Source organism: Chiloscyllium punctatum, chromosome 1, assembly GCF_047496795.1.
Source record: "Chiloscyllium punctatum isolate Juve2018m chromosome 1, sChiPun1.3, whole genome shotgun sequence".
Classification (NCBI taxonomy): domain Eukaryota; kingdom Metazoa; phylum Chordata; class Chondrichthyes; order Orectolobiformes; family Hemiscylliidae; genus Chiloscyllium; species Chiloscyllium punctatum.
In genome coordinates this window covers 165,771,566-165,791,121 of record NC_092739.1, presented here as the reverse complement: position 1 = coordinate 165,791,121, position 19,556 = coordinate 165,771,566, and the positions used below count along the sequence as shown (strand labels likewise).

Genomic DNA, 19,556 nt, shown 5'->3' with positions numbered 1-19,556 from the left:
TAAGAAAAGGTTCAATGGACCTGAAACAGTATTCTAATTCCTTAACTAATCCAGGTGATTATTGGCTAGTGAACTTGTCGCCAAGGTGGGGAAGCTGTTGGAGAAGATACTAGAGACAGGATTTATTCACATTTGGAAGTAATAGCCGGGGTGGGTTTGCACAGGGAAGGCCATGTCTCACCAACTTGCTGGAGTTTTTTGAGGGGGTGACAAGAATGATTGATTGATGAGGGAAGGGCAGTGGATGTTGTCTACAGGGACTTTAATTAAGTGTTTGATAAGGTACCCCTTGGCAGCCTGGTACAAAAAGGGATGAGCCGGCTCGACAGATCCAGAGACGAAAGTGAGGACTGCAGATCAGGGTCAAAATTAGAGTGGTGCTGGAAAAGCACAGCAGGTCAGGCAGCATCCGAAGAGCAGGACAATCAATGTTTCGGTCAAAAGCCCTTCATCAGGAATGAGGCTTCGGTGTGAGACTTTGGGGAGTTAGAAACCTGTTTCAGTGTGAGAAACATCGATTTTCCTGCTCCTCGGATGCTGCCTAACCTGCTGTGCTTTTCCAGCACCACTCTAATCTTGACTAGATGGATCCAGAGCCGGCTTCGTCATAGAAAGTAGAGTAGCAGTAAAAAGGTGCTTTTCAGAATGGAGATCAGTCACAAGTGGTTTCCGTAGGGATCAGTGCTGGGATCTTTGTGGTTTGTAATATATATAAATGATCTGGAGGAAAATGTAGGTGGTCTGGTTAGTAAGTTTGCGGATGGCACCAAAATTGGTGGAGTTGCAGATAGTGAGGAGGATTGTCAAAGGATACAGTGGGATATAGATAAATTGTTGATTTTGGACAGAGAAATATCAGGTGGAGTTTAATCCAAACAAATGTGAGGTGATGCATTTTAGAAGATCAAATTCAGGTGCAAGTTATACAATAATTGGCAGTCATGATTTGGAGCCATCAGGCTCTCAAAACCAATCACAACATTGTCATCAAACCAGGAGATAAAGGAGGAGCCGTTGTCATTCAGAATAGAACAGATTACTGCAAGGAAGTGTACCGACAACTGAACAACCAGGAACACTACAGGCAACTACCAGCTGATCCGACCAAAGAACACACCTGAGAATTAAACACACTGATCAGAACTTTGGATCCAGTCCTTCAGAGTTTCCTACGCGCCCTCATCCCACGTACTTCTCTGCCTTCCAAAGGTACACAAAGCCAACACACCTGGACGTCCCATCGTGTCGGGCAATGGGACCCTATGTGAGAATCTCTCCGGCTATGTGGAAGGCATCTTGAAACCTATTGTACCGGGGATCTCCAGCTTCAGTCGCGACACTACGGATTTCTTACAGAAGCTCAGCACCCATGGACCAGTCGAACCGGGAACATTCCTCGTCACAATGGACGTTTCCGCACTCTACACCAGCATCCCCCACAAGGATGGCATCGCGGCAACAGCCTCAGTGCTCAACACCAACAACTGCCAGTCTCCAAACACCATCCTACAACTCATCCGCTTTATCCTCGATCATAATGTCTTCACCTTTGACAACCAGTTCTTCATCCAGACACACGGGACAGCCATGGGGACCAAATTAGCACACCAATATGCGAACATTTTTATGCACAGGTTCGAACAAGACTTCTTCTCTGTGCAGGATCTCCAACCAACATTGTACACCAGGTACATTGACGACATTTTCTTCCTCTGGACCCACGGCAAGGAGTCACTGATAAAACTACACAGTGACATCAACAAGTTTCATCCCACCATCAAACTCACCATGGACTACTCTCGACTGTCTGTCTCATTCTTTGATACGTGCATCTCCATCAAGGACGGACACCTCAGCACCACACTCTACCGCAAACCCACAGACAACGTCACAATGCTACACTTCTCCAGCTTCCACCCAAAACATATTAAAACAGCCATCCCCTATGGACAGGCCCTACACATACACCGGATCTGCTCGGATGAGGAGGAACGTGACGGACACCTGCAGGTACTCAAGGATGCCCTCACAAGAACAGGGTACGATGCTCAACTCATCGACCGCCAGTTCCGACGTGCCACAGCAAGGAACCGTAATGACCTCCTCAGGAGACAGACATGTGCTGCAACTGACAGGGTACCCTTTGCTGTTCAGTACTTCCCAGGGGCTGAAAAATTACACCATGTTCTTCGTGACCTGTAACACATTATCAATGAGGATGAGCACCTCACCAAGACCTTCCCCACACCTCCACTACTTGCCTTTAAACAATTGCCAAACCTCAAACAGATTGTTGTTCGTAGCAAACTGCCCGGCTCTCAGGACAACGCCATACAACCCTGTCACGATGGACGCTGCAAGACGTGTCAGAGTGTGGACATAGATACCACCATTATGTGTGGGAACACCTCCCACCTTGTACATGGCAGGTACTCATGTGACTCAGCCAATGTTGTCTATCTTATACGTTGCAGGCAAGGATGCCCGGAGGCATGGTACATTGGGGAAACCGAGCAAAGGCTACGACAACGGATGAATGGGCACCGCACAACAATCAACAGACAGGAGGGTTCCCTCCCAGTTGGAGAACACTTCAGTGGTCCAGGACATTCAGCCTCGGACCTTCGGGTGACCATCCTCCAAGGTGGACTTCGGGACAGGCAGCAGTGAAAAGTGGCCGAGCAGAAGCTGATAGCTAAGTTCGGTACCCATAGGGAGGGCCTCAACTGGGACCTTGGATTCATGTCACATTACAGGTGATCCACACACACACACACACACAGACACAGACACTCCTACACACACACACTCTCACATACACACAGACACGGGTACACACATACACGCGCACACAGACACCCACACACACCCTTACAGACACACACACTCCCACACTCACACGTGCACCCCCTCACAGACTTAAGACACTCTGCACTCACTACACACACACACACACACACACACATTGTTAACAGCTAACCTGAGAATGCAACGTTTAAAAAAAGGTTTTGTGATTTACACATGAAAGAAGTGAAACTATCACTGTATTCTAACAGATGAAAGGCTTAACAGACAATCAATTTTTCAATGTATAATTTCAGTTATATCACACTGTAAATTTTTGCTATAAATTCTGTGTTAGGATTGAGCCCTCCACTACCACCTGATGAAGGAGCGACGCTCCGAAAGCTAGTGTGCTTCCAATTAAACCTGTTGGACTATAACCTGGTGTTGTGTGATTAATAATTGGCAGAACTCTGAGACATAAAGGGATCAGGATGCACAGGTCCACAGATCCCTGAAAGTGAAAACATAGTTGGATAAGGTGTTCAAGAGGAATGCAGCACGCTTGTATTCATCAGGTGGGGCATCGAATATAACGGTCGGCAAGCTATGTTACAGCTGTATAAAACTTTAGTTCGGCCACATTTGGAATATTGCACCCAGTTCTGATCGTGTCGTTACCAGAAGGATATGGAGACTTTGGAGTGGGGGCAGAGAGGTTTTACCAGAACGTTGCCTGGTCTGGATGATTTGGTTATGAGGAGAGATTGGATAAACTCGGATTGTTTTAACTGGAAAAACAGAGGCTGAGGGGTGACCAGATAGAGGTCTACGAAATTATCAGAGGCATAGATAGGATGGATCGTCAGAGGCTTTTCCCAGGGTGGAAACATCAACTACAAGAGGGCACAGATTTACGGTGAGAGGGGGACAGTTTACGAGAGAAGTGTGGGCAATGTTTTTCACCCAGAGGGTGATGGGTGCCAGGAGTGCACTGTCAGTGGTGGAGATTGAAGCAGGTACATGAGCAACATTTTAAAGCATATTTTGATAGACACATGAACAGGGGCAAACTGAGGGATTGAAACCACACATGGGCGATATGTATTGGGGTTTAGATTAGAGCGGTGCTGGAAAAGCACAGCAGCTCAGGCACATCCGAGGAGTAGGAAAATCGACGTTTCGGGCAAAAGCCCTTCATCAGGAATAGAGGCAGGAAGCCTCCAGGGTGGAGAGATAAATGGGGTGGGGTGGGGCTGGGGCTGGGGAGAAGGTAGCCAAGAGTACAATCGGTGAATGAGGATGGGGATGGAGGTGATAGATTAGATTACTTACAGTGATAGGTCAGAGGGGAGGGTGGCGCAGATAGGTGGGAAGGGAGACTGGCAGGTAGGACAGGTCATGAGGGCGGTGCTGAGATTGAAGGTTGGAACTGGGGTAAGGTGGGGGGAGGGGAAATGAAGAAACTGGTGAAATCCACATTTGATACCCTGGGGTTGAAGTGTTCCGAAACGGAAGATGAGGCGTTCTTCCTCCAGGCGTCGGGTGGTGGTGGAGGAGGCCCAGGACCTGCATGTCATCAGCAGAGTGGGAGGGTGAGTTGAAATGTTGGGCCACGGGGCGGTGGGGTAAATCGGTGCGGATGTCCCAGAGATGTTCCCTAAAGCGCTCTGCTAGGAGGCGTCCAGTCTCCCCAATGTAGAGGAGACCACATCTGGAGCCTCCTTAACCTGAGAGGCTCACTCCTGTCCTAACCTTGTGCTTATTGGAAGCTCATTGTGTCAGTAATCCTTGTGAATGACACTATTCCCACCGCGTCTGTACCTTGGAGAATGGAGGACCTCCATTTCCGAATGCTACTTTATTTCCTTTGACTCTGGACTGGAATCATTCACGTGGTGTCTTCACAGCCTCAGAGCTGCTGAGTTCCTCCAGCGTCGTCTCTGTTTATTACCTGGTTTGATCTATTTTTTTTCATGCCTGCACCTGTCACGTTCCCGAGGAATATGAGGAAATGGCCTGATTTCAAGGCCTCACCTTGTCATTTTAGTTTGGAATCACTGCTAGCCCAGTTCAGGGGCCATCAGAGGTGTAGCGAACAATCCATACACCTGAGTAGGCCTGAGGCCTGTGTTGTCCTCCATGCTAGACCTCCGGCTCGGTCCCAGTTATACCCAGAAAGCCCAAGGAGCAAAACATCAGAAGGCTGGTCATCACACAGAGACCTCCAGGTGAGACTGGGCCTGGTGGGAAGTGGGAAGCCTGCTGATAGAGAGCTTTGGGAATACAGTCACGGGTAACCTCCAGACTAGGTACCGATGTAATAAAATTCTTTCGCTCAAGAACATGAGGTTGGAGCCGATGGATAATCTACAACTTCAGGAGTACTTTTACTGAAACAATCCTTTTAATCTCCAAATTTAGCAAAGCAAGAATTGAAATTCTCAAATGCGGGGAGTGGGAAGTGAAGTTCCGTTTACCTTGATCTGTGATTCAATACGTGGAAGGGTAGTGGAAAAGCCTGCATCAGTAATTGGGAAAAGGAACGTTAACGAGAAAGCTTGGCAGGATTTTAGAGAAAGTGTTGGGGAGTGGGATTGACTAGATAGCAGACACAGAGATAATGGGGGTGAATGGCCTGTGTTTGCTAATGTGTACTAGCTGGAGTGATGTCAACACAACTGCACTGCCCTGCAGACTGGGACATTAGTGGTACTTTCAAAGGCAGAAACACACAAGTGGCTGAGTGCGTTAAATCATTCCATTTCCATTCAGGGCAACTTTTCCCACATTCCTGATCCCCTGTTAACTCACCTCTCCATCATCCATCAGGAGACTGTGAAGGTGCTGATCACTCTCTTCAGTGGCGGCACATAGAAACAGATTAAAACAGAGAATCAGAGAATCACACTGCACTGGAGGAGGCCATTCTGTCCATCATACCTGTCTCAATGCTTATAGCTAATGGTCCAATCAGTTGGTGCTTTCTGACCTCTCACCACCTTCACGACCTTATCGAGGTTTATAAAATCATGAGAGGCATGGATAGGGTAAGTAGATAAGGTCTTTTCTCCAGGGTGGGGGAGTCCAGAACTAGGGGGCATAGGTTTAGGGTGAGAGGGGAAAGATATAAAAGAGACCTAAGGGGCAACCTTTTCACACAGAGGGTGGTACGTGTATGGAATGAGCTGCCAGAGGAAGTGGTGAAGGCTGGTACAATTACAACATTTAAAAGGCATCTGGATGGGTACATGAATTGGAAGAGTTTAGAGGGATATGGGCCAAATGCTGGCAAATGGGACTAGATTAGGTTGGGATATCTGGTCTGCCTGGACGGGTTGGACCTGCTGTGCTTTTTCCAATGTCACGCTTTATTGAATGTCTATCACCTCCTGACTCCCCAAAGCCTGTCCACCATCTGCAAGGCACAAGTCAGGAGGGTGATGGAATACTCCCCGCTTGCCTGGATGGGGGCAGCTCCAACAACACTCAAGAAACTTGACACCATCCAGGACAAAGCAGCCCAGCACCACGTCTACAAAGATCCCGTCCCTCCACTACCAATACTCGGTAACAGCAGGGTGTACTATCTACAAGATGCACGCAGAAATTCACCAAAGATCCTCAGACAGTACCTTCCAAACCCACGACCTCCTCCATCCAGAAGGATAAGGGCAGCAGGTACATGGGAACACCACCCCCTGCAGGTTCCCCTCCAAGCCACTCACCATCCTGACTTGGAAATATATCACCGTTCCTTCACTGTCACTGGGTCAGAATCCTGGAATTCCCTCCCTCAGGGCATTGTGGGTCAACCCACAGCACATGGACTACAGCGGTTCAAGAAGGCAGCTCACCCCCACCTTCTCAAGGGGCAACTAGGGACAGGCAATAAATACTGGGCCCAGCCAGTGACACCCAAAGTCCTGTAAACCTATAAAACAAATTCCCTCTGGAGTCATAGAGTCGTGGAGTCATCCAGATGTACAGCACGGAAACAGATCCTTTGGTCTAACCCGTCCATGCCGACCAGATATCCCAACCCAATCCAGTCCCACCTGCCAGCACCCGGCCCATATCCCTCAAAACCCATCATTCCAGAAACCCAGCATATGTCTCTGAAGTGGGGCTTAACTCTTTCTGGTTCAAGGGGGGAGCACTGTCTGCTGAGACACAGTGCCTAATTGGATGCTGACAGGAGAGTGAACGTCGCAGAGTGACGTTGTCCGAACGGTTTCCTAAATGAGTAAACTCCTGCCTTGTTAGGAGCTCATTGTCAGCCTGCAGATAGGCCCTGTGCTCCATCCTCAGGCCTTAGGCTGTGGGCCCAGCATGATTTACAGTTACTGAGGGAGCCACGTGTCAGGAGGAAGCTGAAGAAAAGGAACAAGCTGGTGCAGAACATTCCCGTAAATGTGTTGAGCAACGCAATGTTTTCACTTTGTTTTTCAAGCGTTAAGGAACAAGAAGTATGATCAACATCCTGGAGTTTCCCATTGACCAGAAACTCAACTCTCTTGGCCATGTTAATACTTTCAGGACAAGGGCAGGTCAGAGTCACACAGTCACAGAGCGCTACAGCACGGAAACCATTGAATCTCAAGGGGCTGGTAGTTAGATTCGATAAAGTGTGACATTGGAAAAAGCGCAGCAGGTCAAGCAGCATCAGGGGAACAGGAGAGTCGGGCAGGACCCTTCAGAATGTCTATTATTGGAGATGGTCATTTCCTGGCATTTGGGTGGACGGGGTGATCTGACAATTTATTAATCAAATCTGAATATTGCTAAGGTCTTGCATTTTGGAGATGAGTTAATTGACCTCCAGCCATCTTCCAATATGCCAGTGATGATTGCAATCAGCGGAGAGTTTTCCCCCTCCCCTACCCATTGATGCCAGTTTTGCCTGGGCTCCTTGATGCCACACTCAGTGGCCTGGGTGACCGGGACTGTCACTCACACCTCCAAGAACAAAGAAAGAACAATACAGCAGTGGAACAGGCCATTCGGCCCTCCAAGCCTGTGCTGACACATTTTGCCCTTCCACACTAAAAACTGTCTTCCCTCACAGGATCCGTATCTCCCTATTCCCTTCCTATCCGTGTATTGGTCCAGGTCTTTCCTGAATGCTGCTTCTACCACCTCCTCTGGCATCACGCCCCAGACACGCACCACCCTTTGTGTAAAAAACTGCTTCATAGATCTCTTATAAACTTCCCCACACCCACCTCACACCTTGAACCTGCGTCACTCTCCCCTCCCCTCTGGAATTCAGTTCTCTCATCCATGTTTGAACCAATGCTGTAATGAGATCAGGAGCTGAGTGGCAGAATACAGACTGGGCATCAGTGAGCAGATTATTTGCTAAATAGGGATCAAGCAAAGCAGGAGTCCATATCCTGAGCCCTGGGAAACCCCACATTATTGCTTCCTCCTTTGGTCTGAATAATCACTCTCAGTACTTTTGATCAGATCTGACCGAAGGGCACATACTAAAACAAGAACTCTCTCTCTCTCTCTCTCTTTCTTCACACTTGCTAAGTATTCCCAGTATGTTATATTTAATTTTGTTGCTCACTGCTGATTATGTCATGTCACTCACTCGACTTCAGAAACATGATGCCACTCTCCTTATTGTTCCATGGGCTTCAACTCTGCCTACAAACCAATGGCATAGCTATTACTAAATTGTCTTTTAAAAGTCCATATTACTTGCTAAAAGACCTCCGCTGACAGTAGTACCTACCACCCTCTCTGTAAATAACCTACCTGACGTATCTCCTTTAAACTTTCCCCCTCTCACCTTAAACCTATGCCCCCTATTATTTGACATTCCCACCCTGGGGAAAAGACTGTATGCCTCTGTATATACTTCTCTCAGGTTGCCCCTCAGCCTTTGACGCTCTAACAAAAACAATCCAAGTTTATCCAACCTCTCCTTATAGCTAATACACTCCAGTCCAGGCAACAAACCTCTACTGCGCCCTCACTAAGCCTCCAATTCCAATTCTTCCTCGGGCACCTCAGGAAATTATGTCCATAAGGGCCCTCACCAACTTCTACAGATACACCACTGAGACCATACTGTCCGGGTGTATATCAGCCCGGTACGGTAACTGCTCTGCCCAGGACCGTAGGAAACTACAGAAGGTGGTGTGCACAGCCCAGACCATCACGGAAGCCAACCTTCCATCCATGGGCTCCATTTACATGGCTCGCTGCCGTGGAAACGCTGCCAACATCATCAAAGACCCCTCCCACCCCGGTAATGATCTCTTACACCCTCTTCCATCAGGCAGGAGGTACAGAAACCTGAACATACTCTCCAGCAGGTTCAGGACCAACTTCTTCCCACCCTGTATTAGACTGTCTAGCCTCCAATAATGTTAAAAATCACACAACACCAGGATATAGTCCAACAGGTTTATTTGGGACTTGTACTTCCAAATAAACCTGTTGGACTATAACCTGGTGTTGCGTGATTTTTAACTTTGTCCACCCCAGCCCAACATAGATCATAGTCCTTGTTTGCTATGATCTGCCTACACTGCTCACAAAACAAAACTTTTGACTGTACTTAGGTGCATGCGACTATAATAAATCAAATCCAATCAACATCTTTCCTTTAGTGCAATGACCAGAACTGTACCCAATACTCTAAAGTGGCCTTATTAGAGTCTTGTATAGCTGCAACATAACATGCCAACTTTTATACTTAATGCCCTGATCAATGAAGGCAAGCATGCCATCTTTACCACCCTATCCACTTGTGTTGTCGCTTTTTGGGAGCTCTGGACTCGTACCCCAAGATCCCTCTGTATAACTACGTTCCAAAGGGTTCTCCATTTACTGTGTACTTTCCTCTCGTATTTGATCTCCCAAAATGCATTACTTCACTCTTGCCCAGATTAAACTCCATCTGCCATTTATCCACCCAATTTTCCAACTGATGCATACCCTGTTATGACCCTTGACAAACCTCCTCACTGTTTACAACTCTACTTTTGTGTCAACCACAAACTTACTAATCAAACCACCTACAGTTTCATCTGAATCACTTATAAATATGACGAACGGCAGGGGTTCCAGCGCCAATCCCAATGGAACACCGCTGGTCACAGATCTCCAGTCGGATAAACTCCCCTCTGCCATCTGGGACAAAGCCAGTTCTTTATCTACCTTGCCAGCTCACCACAGATCCCATGTGACTTCACTTTATGTATCAGCCTGCCATGACGGACCTTGTCAAATTCTTTAGTTAGTCGGTGTAGACAATATTCATACCGGCAATCTCTCATCAGTCACCTTCATCACTTCCTTAAAAAAAACACCATCAAATTCGTGAGACAAGACTTCCCCTGAACAAAACCATGCTGATTATCCCAGATAAATATATTTCTGTTCAGTAAATCCGACTCCAATAATTTTCCTCTCGCTGATTTAAAGCTCCTCTATAAACTGCAATGGTTTTATCAAGCATGACTGCTCTTTCATATGCCTGTGCTGACTCTGTCTGGCGCTGTCCTGTTAAGTTCAGGAGTTAGAGTGGGTCCTTACACTATTCAGACAGTGACAGGCCTGGCCTTGCAGAACCAGGACATAAATCAGACTTAACTTATCAGCAAGGGCCTCTCCGAACAGACTTGAGACAATGCTGGAACACTCTCACAATCAGCAGCAGAGCAGCGAGTGTGTGTAGGAATCATCCTCAGAAAGAGAGATAAGTCTCAATCTTCCACAGTAACCCAGCGCTGTTTCTGTCCAATCCCTGAGAGAGAGGTAAAACAGTGTACAGGTACCTGAGAGTCGGAGTGAATTGGCATGCTCTATAATCCAACCACAACCAACGCTCTCCATGGCAGCCCTGTCAAACAAAATCTGGAAAAGGGACTGAGGCGGCTGGGTCACACAAGTAACAGTTAGCAGCATGCAAATTTCAAGGAAGTGAAAGTAGGAATTTATAAATTAAGCGGTCACCAATTCTGACAGAAAGAAAGGAGGACAGAGGAACTACACAGCTCAGAGACAGAGAAAGACAGATGCAGATAAATGTTTAATTACACTGTGCCCAGAGAGACACGTACACTACTCCTAGTGAGAGGTAACACAGTGTGAAATTACACTGTTCCCACAGACAGAGATAACACAGTGTGAAATTACATTGTCCCGCAGACAGAGATAACACAGTGTGAAATTACATTGTCCCGCAGACAGAGATAACAGAGTGTGAAATAACACTGTTCCCACAGACTAACACAGGCTAACACAGTGTGAAATTACACTGTTCCCACAGACAGAGATAACAGAGTGTGAAATTACACTGTCCCGCAGACAGAGATAACACAGTGTGAAATTACACTGTCCCGCAGACAGAGATAACAGAGTGTGAAATAACACTGTTCCCACAGACTAACACAGGCTAACACAGTGTGAAATTACACTGTTCCCACAGACAGAGGGCTAACACAGTGTGAAATTACACTGTTCCCACAGACAGAGGGATAACACAGTGTGAAATTACACTGTTCCAAAGACAGAGATAACACAGTGTGAAATTACACTGTTCCCACAGACAGAGGGATAACACATTCTGAAATTACACTATCCCACAGACAGAGATAACACAGTGTGAAATTACACGGTTCCCGCAGACAGAGGGATAACACAGTGTGAAATTACACTGTGCCCACAGACAGAGAGATAACACAGTGTGAATTTACACTGTTCCCACAGACAGAGGGCTAACACAGTGTGAAATTATACTGTTCCCACAGACAGAGAGATAACACAGTGTGAAATTACACTGTTCCCACAGACAGAGATAACACAGTGTGAAATTACACTGTTCCCACAGACAGGGATAACACACTCTCAAATTACACACTCCCACAGACAGAGATAACACAGTGTGAAATTACACTGTTCCCGCAGACAGAGGGCTAACACAGTGTGAAATTACACTGTTCCCACAGACAGAGAGATAACACAGTGAGAAATTACACTGTTCCCACAGACAGAGAGATAACACAGTGTGAAATTACACTGTTCCCACAGACAGAGAGATAACACAGTGTAAAATTACACTGTTCCCACAGACAGAGAGATAACACAGTGTGAAATTACACTGTTCCCATAGACAGAGAGGTAACACAGTGTGAAATTACACTGTTCCCACAGACAGAGAGATAACACAGTGTGAAATTACACTGTTCCCACAGACAGAGGGCTAACACAGTGTGAAATTACACTGTTCCCACAGACAGAGAGATAACACAGTGTGAAATTACACTGTTCCCACAGACAGAGAGATAACACAGTGTGAAATTACACTGTTCCCATAGACAGAGAGGTAACACAGTGTGAAATTACACTGTTCCCACAGACAGAGAGATAACACAGTGTAAAATTACACTGTTCCCACAGACAGAGGGCTAACACAGTGTAAAATTACACTGTTCCCACAGACAAAGATAACACAGTGTGATATTACACTGTTCCCACAGACAGAGGGCTAACACAGTATGAAATTACACTGTTCGCACAGACAGAGAGATAACACAGTGTGAAATTACACTGTTCCCACAGACAGAGGGCTAACACAGTGTAAAATTACACTGTTCCCACAGACAAAGATAACACAGTGTGAAATTACACTGTTCCCACAGACAGAGGGCTAACACAGTGTGAAATTACACTGTTCCCACAGACAGAGAGATAACACAGTGTGAAATTACACTGTTCCCACAGACAGAGGGCTAACACAGTGTAAAATTACACTGTTCCCACAGACAAAGATAACACAGTGTGAAATTACACTGTTCCCACAGAGGGCTAACACAGTCTGAAATTACACTGTTCCCACAGACAGAGAGATAACACAGTGTGAAATTACACTGTTCCCACAGACAAAGATAACACAGTGTGAAATTACACTGTTCCCACAGACAAAGATAACACAGTGTGATATTACACTGTTCCCACAGACAGAGGGCTAACACAGTGTGAAATTATACTGTTCCCACAGACAAAGATAACACAGTGTAAAATTACACTGTTCCCACAGACAGAGGGCTAACACAGTGTGAAATTACACTGTTCCCACAGACAGAGAGATAACACAGTGTAAAATTACACTGTTCCCACAGACAGAGGGCTAACACAGTGTAAAATTACACTGTTCCCACAGACAGAGAGATAACACAGTGTAAAATTACACTGTTCCCACAGACAGAGAGATAACACAGTGTGAAATTACACTGTTCCCACAGACAGAGAGATAACACAGTGTAAAATTACACTGTTCCCACAGACAGAGGGCTAACACAGTGTGAAATTACACTGTTCCCACAGACAGAGAGATAACACAGTATGAAATTACACTGTTCCCACAGACAGAGATAACACAGTGTGAAATTACAGTGTTCCCACAGACAGAGGGCTAACACAGTGTGAAATTACACTGTTCCCACAGACAGAGGGCTAACACAGTGTGAAATTACACTGTTCCCACAGACAGAGAGATAACACAGTGTAAAATTACACTGTTCCCACAGACAGAGGGCTAACACAGTGTAAAATTACACTGTTCCCACAGACAAAGATAACACAGTGTGAAATTACACTGTTCCCACAGACAGAGAGATAACACAGTGTGAAATTACACTGTTCCCACAGACAGAGAGATAACACAGTGTAAAATTACACTGTTCCCACAGACAGAGGGCTAACACAGTGTGAAATTACACTGTTCCCACAGACAGAGAGATAACACAGTATGAAATTACACTGTTCCCACAGACAGAGATAACACAGTGTGAAATTACAGTGTTCCCACAGACAGAGGGCTAACACAGTGTGAAATTACACTGTTCCCACAGACAGAGAGATAACACAGTGTAAAATTACACTGTTCCCACAGACAAAGATAACACAGTGTGAAATTACACTGTTCCCACAGACAGAGAGATAACACAGTATGAAATTACACTGTTCCCACAGACAGAGAGATAGCACAGTGTGAAATTACACTGTTCCCACAGACAGAGAGATAGCACAGTGTGAAATTACACTGTTCCCAGACAGAGAGATAGCACAGTGTGAAATTACACTGTTCCCACAGACAGAGAGATAGCACAGTGTGAAATTACACTGTTCCCACAGACAGAGAGATAACACAGTGTAAAATTACACTGTTCCCAGAGAGAAATAGATAATGAGTTCCGGAATCCAACCAAAGCATTCTTCTCATCCCCTCTAAACCTTCTGTTCCTTCCCTTAAACCTGTGCTACACCCCACACCCCTCCCTGCCATTGAACCCGCTCCCAATGGGGTAAAGTTTCTTCTTATCTACCACAATTATACCCCTCATAATTTTCTAATAATTTTATTACTTATGGGCAGCATAGTGGCTCAGTGGTTAGCACTGCTGCCTCACAGCTCCAAGGGCCCGGGTTCGATTCCATCCTCGGGCGACTGACTGTGTGGAGTTTGCACATTCTCCTCGTGTCTGCGAGGGTTTCCTCTGGGTGCTCCGGTTTCCTCCCACAGTCCTAAGATGTGCAGGTCAGGTGGATGGGCCATGCTAAATTGCCCACAGTGTGCAGGGATGTGTAGGCTAGGGTGAATTGATCGCGTTAAATGTCAGGTTGTGGGGATAGGGGAGGAGGCTTGGTGGTCTTTGTAGAGTCAGTGCAGAATCAGTGGGCCAAATGACCTCCCTCTGCACTGTAGGGATTCTGTGATTAAGGCTCCTCTGCTCCAAAGAAAATAACTCTCACGTCTGACCCTATGATGGTGAGTAGGTCATTGATGAAGCAGCTGAAGATGGTTGGGCCTAGAATCCTGAGGAACTCCTGCAGAGTTGTCCTGGAGCTGAGATGACTGACCTCCAGCAACCACAACCATCTCCCTATGTGTCCGATATGACTCCAACCAGCTGAGAGTTTGCCTCTGAAACCTATTGATTCCAGGTTTGCCAGGGCTCCTTGATGCCACACTCGGTCGAATACAGCCTTGATGTCAAGGTCTGTCACTCTCCCCTCCCCTCTGGAATTTAGCTCTTTTATCCACGTTTGACCCAAGGCTGTAATGAGGTCAGGAGCTGAGTGACCCTGGTGGAACTCACACTGGGCGTCACTGAGCAGGTTATTGCTGTGTAATCTTTTATTCCTGATGAAGGGCTTTTGCCCGAAACGTCGATTTCGAAGCTACTTGGATGCTGCCTGAACTGCTGTGCTCTTCCAGCACCACTAATCCAGAACCTGGTTTCCAGCATCTGCAGTCATTGTTTTTACCTTATTGCTATGTAATACACTACACAGCACGAACCATCTCGATGAAGGAACTGAGGGCATTCTGGTTAAATTTGCAGATGGTACAAAGGTAGGTAGAGGGACAGGTAGCACTGAGGAGGTGGAGAGGCTGCAGAAGGATTTGGACAGGTTAGGAGAGTGGGCAAGGTTGTGGTAGATGGAGTACAAAGTGGGAAAGTTGAAGTCATGCACCTCAGTAGGAAGAATAGAGACATGGACTGTTTACTAAATGGGGAGAAAATTCAGAAGGTCTGAAGTGCCAAGAGACTTGGGAGTCCTGGTCCAGGATTCTCTCAAGGTAAACTTGCAGGTTGAGTCAATAGTTAAGAAGGCAAATGCAACAATGTCATTTATTTTGAGAGGACTTCACTCTGGCATCATCTCCACTGATGCTGCCAGACCTGCTGAGCTTTTCCAGCAACTTCTGCTTTAGACTCTGAGTTACAACATCTGGAGTTCTTTTGGTTTTTCTTTAATTAAGGACCTATCTACCCCCGCAGGTGGTTGTAAGTCGATCACTCTTTCAAAAAGAGTGAGGGAGATCCCACAGAGTCCAGACAGCCTAATGGCTCAGTGATTAGCACTGCTGCCTCACAGCACCAGGGACCTGGGTTCGATTCCAGCCTTGGGTGACTGTGTGGAGTTTGCACATTCTCCCCGTGTCTGCGTGGGTTTCCTCCCACAGTCCAAAGATGTGCAGGTCAGGTAAACTGTCCATAGAATTAGATGCATTAGTCAGGGGTGAATATAGGGTAGGGGAATGGACCTGGGTGGGTTACTCTTCGGACGGCTGGTGTGGACTTGTTGGGCCGAAGGGCCTGTTTTCCACACTGTAGGGAATCTAATCTAACATTTATCCATCCTATCCAATCATTGTCCTCCTGCTGTTTGTGGGATCCAGCAGAACCAGGAGATCTGAAACAAATTGAAGAGAAATCGCTGGAGAAACTCAGCAGGTCTGGCAGCATCTGTAAGAGAGAGAGAGAGAGAAAAACAGAGCTAACGCTTCGGGTCCAGTGACTCTCCATTAGAACTCTGCTTGTGGGAGCTTGCTGACCACAAATTTCTAGAGACGGTAGCTAGTGAAGGATTCTGGGATAGCGAGAGGTCATGACAGATGCTGTAAATGAACGTGTTCCTTGTTCTTGCTCACAGTGATCTTTGTTCCTGCTTTCAGAAACCCATACAGGACGCTCAGCAAGGTGAGAGCCGCTGATGTGGAAGTGGTGAATGACCGATTTAGTTGAATAAAGAAGTGACAGAGAGCAGCTTAACCAACCTCACGTCAGGCTGTTGTTAATTAGAAATACTGGGTTAGGCCTGAGGTGGTGATGCTGCGGGAGTTAATATCGTGAGAGGCACAAAATGGTCTCAGCTCCAACAAATTTACCAGAAACTGCACTGCAGGAACAGGAGGAGACCATTCAGCCCCTCTAGGCTGTTACACAGGGACAGCAGGAGGCCATTCAGCCCATCAGGCACTTCCACAGGAAAAGCAGGAGGCCATTCAGCCTTTCAGGGACTGTTACACAGGTATAGCAGGAGGCCACTCAGCCCTCAAGGCTGTTTTACACACACACACACAAACACACGCACTCCCTCTCTCTCTCACACACGCTCACACAGTCTCTCTCTCACATCTTCACACATACACACACACTTTCCCTCTCATACTCGCTCACACATGCGCACACACACACTCTTCACACACACACGACCTCTCTCACACTCACTCACACACATAATCTCTCTCACTCTCTCTCACACACTCTCTCACACACAAAATCTTCACATATATACTCTCTCTCTCACACACTCTCTCACACACACACACACACACACACATACACACACACTCTCACACACACACACACACACACACACACTCTCTCTCACACACACACTTATACTCGCTCACACACACAGAGACACCCAGGAATTTATTGCTTCTGAAAAGGGTAGAGAGCGATCAGACCAGGGGACAATATCGAGGATAACTTGATAGATTGTTTATTTAAAGATTGAGTTTGAACAAAACATTGTTCCACGTTGTGTCAGCACAGGGAATTGTGGGAAGAGTGGGTGATGGAGGTAGAGACAAGGGGACAGAGGATCACGGGAGGGAATGGGTGGGGGGGGGCAAGGAACATGAGGGAGTCAGCAGTGAAGGAGTGCACAGCAAAATGTTTGAGGGGTTGAGGTGGGAAGTGAGGGACGGGAGAGTGTGGGAGTGAGTGGGGTGAGGGGAAGGCAGCGAGACGAGGAGAGTGAGGGGAGAAGTGATGGGAGGGGGAAGAGAGGGGAGTGAGGAGAGAGGGAGTGTGAGAGAGCAATGAGGGGACAGGGAGCGAGGAGAGGTGGGTGAGGGGAGTGAAAAGGGAGTGGTGTGGTGAGGGGAGGAGTGAGGGGTGGTGGGGAGAGAGAGGGGAAACTGAGGGAAGGTGTTAGGAGCGGGGAGAGAGGGAAAGTGGGGTGAGGTGGGGTCAAGAGGAGAGGAATGGGGGAACTGAGGTGGTAGAAAAGGGGGAGGAGAGAGTGAGGGGCGGGGGTGTGATAGGAGCAGAGGTGAGGAGAGTGGGGGAGAGGGGGAGTGGGTGAGAGGGGAGATGTCGGGGTGAGAGGAGGGGGAGTAAGTGGGACTGTCCGAGTAAAGTAAGCAGCAGTAAGAGAGGGCAAATGGGCCCTGGGGGGAGTGGGGGAGTGGGGAGGGAGTGAGGGGGTGGGGAGGGAGTGAGGGGAGAGGGAGGAGGAGTGAGGGCCGAGTGAGGGGGAGGGTGTGAGGGGAGGGGGGAGGGAGTGGGCGGAGAGGGGGAGGGAGTGAGGGGAGGGGGAGGGGAGGGGGAGTGAGAGAGAGTGAGAGGGGGAATGGGGAGTGAGGGGGAGGGGGAGTGTGGGGAGTGAGGGCGGAGTGAGGGGGACTGAGTGAGGGAGAGGAGGGGAGAGGAGGGGGAGTGAGGACGGTGTGAGGGGGGAGCAGGGAGTGTGGGGGTGGGGGGAGCAGGGAGTGGGGGGAGTGAGGGGAGGGGGAGCGGGTGAGTGAGGGGAATGGGAGTGGGTGAGTGAGGGGAGGGGGAGTGGGGGGAGTGGGGAGTGGAGGGAGCAGGGAGTGGGGGGAGCGAGGAGTGGGGGGAGCAGGGAGTGGGGGAGTGAGGGGAGCAGGGAGTGGGGAAGTGGGAGGAGTGAGGGGAGCAGGGAGAGTGAGGGGAGTGGGGTGAGTGGGGGAGCAGGGAGTGGGGGGAGCAGGGAGTGGGGTGAGTAGGGGGACCAGGGAGTGGGGGGTTGGGGGGAGCAGGGAGTGGGGGGAATGAGGGGAGGGGGAGCGGGTGAGTGAGGGGAATGGGAGTGGGTGAGCGAGGGGAAGGGGAGTGGGTGAGTGAGGGAAGCAGGGAGTGGGGGGAGTGGGGGGAGCAGGGAGTGGGGGGAGTGAGGGGAGGGGGAGCGGGTGAGTGAGGGGAATGGGAGTGGGTGAGTGAGGGGAAGGGGAGTGGGGGGAGTGGGGGGAGCAGGGAGTGGGGAAGTGAGGGGAAGGGAAGTGGGGTGAGTGAGGGGAGGGGGAGTGGGTGAGTGAGGGGAGGGGGAGGGTGAGTGAGTGAGTGAGGAGGGGGAGGGGGTGAGTGAGGGGAGGGTGAGTGGGTGAGTGAGGGGAGCAGGGAGTGGGGTGAGTGAGGGGAAGGGGAGTGGGGGGGGGGGAGTGGGATGAACAGGGAGTGGGATGAACAGGGAGTGGGGTGAGTGAGGGGACAGGAAGTGGGGGGAGTGAGGGGAGCAGGGAGTGGGGGGAGTGGGTGAGTGAGGGGAGTGGGAGTGAGGGGAGGGAGTATGGGGGGAGTGAGGGGAAGGGGTGTGAGTGGAGGGGGAGTGAGGGGAAGGGGTGTGGGGGGAGTGAGGGGAGCAGACAGAGGGTGTTTCCTGGCCTTGAAGAAGGGGGCAGATTGTAGCGAGGGAGAGGTAGGGGGTGGGGTGGGGTGGGGTGGGAGTTCCTCACAGGTGGGTGCTGCTCTCCTCCTTGTTCTCCCGGGACTCCCGCGGATAGAACTCAGACACAATATTCCCTGGAATCCTCTTCAGCATCTCCTTCGGGAAAATCCGGAGCAGCTGCCAGCCGATGTCCAGGGAATCGAAGATTGACCGGTTCTCATAAGGTCCTGAGACAGAAATTACCCGTGAGCACAACATAGGGACAGCAGGAGGCCATTCAGCCCCTAGAGGCTGGTACACAGGAACAGCAAGAGGCCACTCAGCCCCTCAAATCTGTTGCAGTGGAACTGCAGGAGGCCATTCAGCCCCCTGAGGCTGGTACAAAGAAAGAGCAGGAGGCCATTCAGCCCCTCAAATCTGTTGCAGTGGAACCACAGGAGGCCATTCAGCCCCTCAAGCCTGTTATACTGGGACAGGAAGAGGTTGTGGTCCATTTTGGTATTAACAAAGTAGGCAGAGAGATAGAGATGACGTCCTGCAAAGGG

General features: G+C 48.7%; 2 protein-coding genes across 3 annotated transcripts in view; both read right to left on the bottom strand.

Moving 5' to 3' along the window:
* Positions 1-10,671, bottom strand: part of shtn2 (shootin 2) — a 69,064-nt gene extending 58,393 nt beyond the window's left edge. The window contains exons 1-2 of one of the 2 annotated variants that reach the window (XM_072580398.1): positions 10,581-10,671; positions 5,599-5,642 (exon numbers count right to left, since the gene is read on the bottom strand). In XM_072580398.1, the coding sequence (XP_072436499.1) occupies positions 5,599-5,642; positions 10,581-10,638 (102 nt within the window). In that variant the 5' untranslated portion in view covers positions 10,639-10,671. The remainder of the gene's footprint in view (positions 1-5,598; positions 5,643-10,580) is intronic. The other variant, XM_072580407.1, reaches the window with a different exon arrangement.
* Positions 10,672-18,822: 8,151 nt separating this feature from the next.
* Positions 18,823-19,556, bottom strand: part of LOC140481624 (V-type proton ATPase subunit B-like) — a 116,763-nt gene continuing 116,029 nt past the window's right edge. Inside the window, exon 14 of the mRNA XM_072578116.1 lies at positions 18,823-19,238. Coding sequence (XP_072434217.1) covers positions 19,075-19,238 — 164 coding nt within the window. The 3' untranslated portion in view covers positions 18,823-19,074. The remainder of the gene's footprint in view (positions 19,239-19,556) is intronic.